This window comes from Myotis brandtii, unplaced genomic scaffold, assembly GCF_000412655.1.
Source record: "Myotis brandtii unplaced genomic scaffold, ASM41265v1 scaffold561, whole genome shotgun sequence".
NCBI lineage: Eukaryota > Metazoa > Chordata > Mammalia > Chiroptera > Vespertilionidae > Myotis > Myotis brandtii.
Window position 1 is genome coordinate 1,582,142 of NW_005370085.1, and position 6,713 is coordinate 1,588,854.

At 53.8% G+C, this 6,713-nt stretch overlaps 2 protein-coding genes across 2 annotated transcripts in view; one reads left to right on the forward strand and one right to left on the reverse strand.

Moving 5' to 3' along the window:
* UNC45A (unc-45 myosin chaperone A) overlaps positions 1 to 6,713 on the forward strand; it is a gene marked incomplete at its 5' end in the record, with an annotated part of 37,049 nt that overhangs the window by 8,224 nt on the left and 22,112 nt on the right. The window lies entirely within an intron of this gene.
* Positions 6,072 to 6,713, reverse strand: part of HDDC3 (HD domain containing 3) — a 1,788-nt gene continuing 1,146 nt past the window's right edge. Inside the window, exon 4 of the mRNA XM_005878481.2 lies at positions 6,072 to 6,546. Coding sequence (XP_005878543.1) covers positions 6,416 to 6,546 — 131 coding nt within the window. The 3' untranslated portion in view covers positions 6,072 to 6,415. The remainder of the gene's footprint in view (positions 6,547 to 6,713) is intronic.

Sequence of the window (6,713 nt, forward strand, 5' to 3'; positions counted from 1 at the left end):
CGCGGCTTCGGGGTGTGAGTGACCGCCCAGGCGCCCATCCTTTTCCCAAAATGGGATGGAGGAGAATCGGGAGAGGTGGGGAGGCTGAAACCGCCAGCCCCAGGGTCGGCCGGTCCCAGGGGATCCCGTGGTCATGTGGGGACCGTGTCCAGGGGTGACGAGCAGGCGCAGAGGGGTGCTGGGAGGAGGGGATGGGGGCCCGAGCCGGCAGCGGGTGGAGGAGCAGGAGGACTCCCGCTTTCTGTGAGGGCTCCACTGTGAGTGCTCCCTGGCGGGAGGACGCCCTGGAGACTGTCATGGCCGGAGGTCAGGGCACTTCAGGTGCAAAATCCCCATCCCAGACTGGGCGCCTGGTCTGTGTGTGGATCTGCAGGGGAGGGGGTGGCAGGGGCGTGGGGGCCCTCCCCCCTGCGGACTCCTCTCTGGTTCGTGTCCTCTGCACACCACGGTCCCCGCGAGCCCCTTCCAGCCCCTTCCAGCCGTGAGGGTGTGTGGCCCGGCGCCCAAGAGGCCCTGTGCCTGGGCGAGCGGAGGCCTCGCAGCCTCCCCGCGCGTCTCCGGAAGAACCCGGGTCCCGGCACAGGGACCAGGGACGTGTGAGTGACTGAGGCCCTGTGGCTGCTCACCAGCCTTCATCTCAGCTTCGATGAATAGAGAACATGCTGTGATAGTCTCTATAGATGCTGAAACGACATTTGGCAAAATTTACAAGCTATCCTTTATTAAAACTCTTAAGATTAGAAAGAGACATGCTCATCTAGGTAAAGGTCTCTCTCAGAACCAACAGGTGATGGTGTTCTAAAGAGCCCGGCCCCACAGGCGTTCCCGTTCACGCCAGGAACTAAACTGGCCGAGGGCTCAGTGCTCTTTGGGGAAGTCCCGGCACTGCTGGCCCTGCAGCGGGCGGAGGACGGAGAAGAGAAAGTCGCAGTTGTCGTTATTTGTAGACGGTAGAAGGGCCGACCTATAAAATCTAAGCGTGTCAGCGGAAGACCCGTTGGCCGCATTCTGTAAGTTGACCCAAATGAACACACTTTATTTTCCTGGACAGACTGCTCTCTCCACACAGCCCGTACGTTCATGCTGTTCCCGTGACGTGGGGTATTTTTGGAATACGACAGGTTCTAAAGTGCATTTGGAAGAGTAAATGTGTGCGAAGACAAAGAGATCTGAGTCCTGATGAATCGGGGTGCGTGGGGTGGCCGTGCGGGGGCGGGGGCGGGCACTTGTCCTTCGGGGCTCCCCAAAGGACGCGCAAGCGACCGTGAGTTCAGCGCGTGTGACCTGGGGTGGGAGCAGGCACATGGACTGGTGGGACGTGCACAGACCCAGGTATTTGGGAATTTAGGATAAAAGGAGTGTTTTGGGGGGAAAGATGGGTTATTTAATAAGCAGTGCTTTAGGACAACTGGATCTGTGAAAGTGAGTTAGATCTCTACCTCACCGTTTCCACAAAAATAAGCTCCAGAGGGAAAAAATAATAAAGCTAAACTATAAAACTACTGAAGAAAATATAGGATATTTTCAAACCTCTGGTGTGGGAAGGCCTGTTATAAACATATGGAACCTAAAAGGTTTATAATAATAAGGGAAATGATTTAATGAGGGAAAAGAAAGATTTTACCAGAAAATATTCAAGGTTTCTGTATGATGGAAGACATCGGGGTTAAAATGCAAAAGACAGATTTGGGAGACAATATTTGCCCTAGCCGGTGTGGCTCACTGGATAGAGCGTCGGCCTGCAGACCGAAGGGTCCCGGGTTCGATTCCAGGCAAGGGCATGTACCTTGGTTTCGGGCTCCTCCCTGGCCCAGGCCCCGGTCGGGGCTCCTGCAGGAGGCAACCAATCTATGTGTTTCTCTCACATCGATGTTTCTGTCTTTCCCTCTCGCTTCCACTCTCCTTAAAAAGCAATGGGAAAATATCCTCGGGTGAGGATTAACAAAAAAAATAATAAATGGGTGAGTACGATTAGGGGGAAAGCTTGCTGTGGGCCCCTGAGGGAGAGCCACTGGGCCTGCTAAGAGCTACCTGACGCTTCAGGCCGCCCAGGGCCCATGGAGCCCTGCCTCTCATGGGGAAGAAATAAGATTACTGTGAAGGGCTTAGCATAGTGCATATAGGAGCCCCACAAACATGAGCTGTAATATTAGTAAAGGATGCCAAGCAATTACAGCATAGCAGGTGTTTTGTGTTTTTTTAAAAAATATATATACATATATATATTTTTTTTAATGATTTCAGAGAGGAAGGGAAAGGGAGATAGAAACATCAGTGATGAGAGAGAATCATTGATTGGCTGCCTCCTGCACGCCCCTTGCTGGGGATCGAGCCCGCAACCCAGGCATGTGCCCTTGAACGGGAATCGAACCCTGACCTCCAGGTTCCTATGCCGACGCTAACCACTGAGCAGTGCTGGCCGGGCTGCAGGTGTTGTTTGCTAGCATACTGTGTCATCAAAAGAAGGGAGAATCTGTGAAGCCCCTACGAAGTCAGCAGAATAAAGGCTCTTTGGAGGCCTTAGATGTTACTCATCTGCTGGGAATGAACGTGTTTACTCCTATGCACCGGCCTCCTAGAACTACACGGCAGCATTGCGCAGGGAGCAGTCAGATTCACCAGATCGCGTGCTGGCATTCCAGCTCCGTGGCCCGTCCTGACAGGCGGCTCCCTCGGCATGAATGCCGGGATGAGGGTCTGTGGAGCTGAGCTCCGGCGACCTGGGACTGGCATGTGACAAGAACAAGAAATGAAACCTAACTGTAGAGCATGGGGGGAAAGGCAGATTCCTGGGCACAGCCTGTTGAACCAGTCTCTGGGAGAAGGGGCCAGAGAATCGGCATGTTGACAAGCCCCGGGTGGTGGTTCTGCACACTCGTTTGGAAATGGGCCTGCAATTCCCAGGCAAGCAGCAGCCTTGACCGTGGAGCTCTGGCCCTGAGGCCTCACAGTTACAACCAAAACTGGAACCAGGACCTAAGGCAGGAGCAACTCCAAGCACCGGGAATGAGGAGAGTCGTGTTCCTCCCTGCACCTCTCCAGCCACCTCCAGCCATCCGTGTCCATGAAGAAGCGCAGGAGCAACTCCAAGCACCGGGAATGGGGAGAGTCGTGTTCCTGCACTTCTCCAGCCACCTCCAGCCATCCGTGTCCATGAAGAAGGGAGGGCTGGCCCGGCCGACGTGGCTCAGTGGTTGAGCGTCGACCTATGAACCAGGAGGTCAGGGTTCGATTCCCGGTCAGGGCACATGCCCAGGTTGTGGGCTCGATCCCCAGTGCGGGGCGTGCAGGAGGCAGCTGATCAGTGATTCTCTCTCCTCATTGATGTTTCTCTCTCTCTCCCTCTTCCTTCCTCTATGAAATCAATTAAAATATATTTAAAAAGAAAAAAGGAGGGAGGGCTGTATGGCTGGTGGGAACCATGAAGAGAAAGGCAGATTCAAACCAAGATCTACGTCCTCCAACGCGGGGTGGGCCAGGCCCGGGCAGAGCTCAGACTTGGCTTCTGCGTGACTCTCACCTTCAAGTTGAACTCAAGTGGTTTCAGGGGGAAAAAGTTACTTATCTCGTACTTCCAACTTGTAAGTTTCTGATGGTTTAAATTTTTGTAAATTGTAAAAAATTAATTATATTGGTTCAGGTCAAACAGTTTATCTAAGGAGCCTCAGACTCACAGTCCAGATCCACTGGCTACTTCAGACCTGATCGCCCCTCTGTCCAGCAGTTAGAATGACCACGATTGAGGTCACTCTTGCCTGGTTACGGGGCCCAGCAGCACGGCAGACCCAGAGAGGGCTGGCCCTGGGTCTGTCACTATGTGATCTATTTAATGATTAATGAGTCTTCTTATTCTCCATAGAATGAGAGTAATCCCTGCCCTCCCCAGCCCACTCATCTGGTTATTTATAAAGAACATGACATACAGGGAGGTTTGTAAAACATTAAGTACCTCGTGGTGGTCTCTTTATATTTTTAATGTATTTTATTGATTTTTCTACAGAGAGGAAAGAAGAGGGATAGAGAGTTAGACACATCGATGAGAGAGAAGCATCGATCAGCTGCCTCCTGCACACCCCACACTGGGGATGTGCCCGCAACCAAGGTATATGCCCTTGTCCGGAATCGAACCTGGGACCCTTCAGTCCACAGGCCGACCCTCTATCCACTGAGCCAAACCGGTTAGGTCGGTCTCTTTATATTTTCATTCTCATGATACAGAAGGGGTCTATATTTGTTTAAATGTCCTGAGACTTAAATTGAAACCACTTAAAACTGCAGAATTATTTTTCAAATTTGGTAAATATTGTTTTTAACATTTTATAATCCCACCCCCTGAAAAAACTAATAATAAAAAAAAGTCTACGGCCATACCACCCTGAACGCGCCCGATCTCGTCTGATCTCGGAAGCTAAGCAGGGTCGGGCCTGGTTAGTACTTGGATGGGAGACCGCCTGGGAATACCGGGTGCTGTAGGCTTAAAAAAACAAACAAAAAAAACACAACAATCCCAAATCTCCAAAAAGTACTGCAGCTTGCTCGGCCTTAAGAGGATTACACTGAACTTCTGAACTTGATCAGTTTATCTGGGACTGTCCTGAAACTCATTTCCTTCTTGTTAATCCTCAGCAGAGGTTATATTTCCCCCCATTGATTTTTTTTTTTAATCCTCACCCAAGGATATTTTTTTCCATTAATTTTTTTAAGAGAGAGGGGAGGGAGGGAGAGAAATATCGATGTGAGGGAGCCACATCAGTTGGTTGCCTCTCATACACGGGATCAAACCTGCTATTTTGTTAATTTTTTAGTCTTCATATTTTTTTCCATTGATTTTTAGAGTGGGAGGGGGAGAGACAGAGAGTAACACTGATGTGAAAGAGACATCAATTGGTTGCCCCCGACATGTCCTCCTTCCCTCACCAGGGCCGGGAGCCTGCAACCTGGGCATGTGCTCTTCACCAGAATCGAACCCGGGACCCTTCGGTCCACAGGCCGACGCTCTATCCACTGAGCCAAACCAGCCAGGGCAAACCTGCCATTTTTAAAAATATATATTTTATTGATTTTTTTTTTTTTTACAGAGAGGAAGGGAGAGGGACAGAGAGTTAGACACATCAATCAGCTGCCTCCTGCACACCCCTACTGGGGATGTTCGTGCAACCAAGGTACATGGCCCTTGACCGGAATCGAACCCGGGACCCTTCAGTTCACAGGCTGAGGTTCTATCCACTGAGCCAAACCAGCCAGGGCAAAACTGCCATTCTTGAACGGGAGTGGAACCCATGACCCTCGGTAGGCGGATCAAGGCGCTAACCAATGAGCAACACCAGCCAGGGCAAACTCATTTCCTTTTGAAGTCCTCATTTTGTTGCCTCTTTTTTTTCCCCCCTGCTGAGAGTGCACTGGGCCCTCTTCGGGTGAAAAGCCATCCTGGACGAGAACGGAGTGGCTGTGACCTAACAATGTCCTGGTCCCCCAGGTGCGCCCTTTCCAAGGGGCTCATAAACCTCCCGGCGCAGGCGCCGCAGAACCAAAAACTACTCCTGCGATACGGCCGCGCCCCCCCGCCCCCGCGCACATGCCACTCACAGCACCGCAGCCTCCCCGAAGAACCAAACACTCCTCCTGCGATACGCCCGCCCCCCCGCGCACATGCCACTCACAGCACCGCAGCCTCCCAGGTCCCGCCCACCCCGGGCTATGTGGGAGGGGCCGCTTCCGGAGCAGCCGGAACTCCCTGTCGCTTAGCAACCAGGTGACAGGCTGCGACTCGGACCTATCCCGTGGCCGCTCCCGAGCTGGGCAGGAGCTTCGAGCGAGCCGGCGGCGCGCCTTTCCAATACACCTGCCCGCTGGCCGGACTCTCCCAACGAGGACGCCCACCATTCACTGGGCATCTGTCAGGCTCCTTCAAGCACGTCACGCTATGGAACCCCGAGAATTCACCACCTTTCTCACCGACAGGAAATCAGGCCGAGAGGCGAAGGCCCTCAACCCGGGGGACCTGGCTCAGGGCGGGAATCGCACCTGCCGGTCCCCCATCCCAGAGCCTGGAGAAGGAGCAGCAGCTCAAACTCGACCCGAAATGCTTTATTTTCCATCATGACTATGCAACGCGTGTCTGTATAGCCCGAGGGACCGGAGATCCCACCTGGCAAATGGCAAACGGACCCAAGGCCTGAAGGGCAGTGAATGCATTGGAAGTGGACGGGGTGCGCCTGGCCCCCACAATCCAGGCTCAGCTTACTTGGCAGGAGGCCTTCAGGGTGGGAAAGGGCAAACGCTCTGGGCCGCTGGGCGGAGTGAACCACGGAGGGTGGAGAGGCGCCCGAAGGCTGGAGAATGAGTCCCCTCCGGCCCGGGCAGGGCTGGAAGCTGTGCCGCCCGCCGGCTCTGGGCTCCAGGCTCCAGGCTCCGCTCACAGCGCCAGCCCCCGCTCCTTGAACAGCTGCTGCAGCGCCTCTTCCAGCGGCCGGCTGGTGCCCTGCAGGCCTTTCACCACCTGCGCCGCCCACTCGAAGTATTCCTGCACCCGGTGCTCCGACCACCCTGCGTGGGAAGGGACAGAACACGGCCCGTGGAATGGCAGCCGACTCCCTGCAGGGCTTGGTGGAAGGATTTGTCTTGAAATCTGGCCCAGCTCCGGTATTTCTGCCCCATGAAAGCAGACCAGAGTGGTCTGGTAGGGACTAGTTTGGGCCGCAGTGATCGGCAAA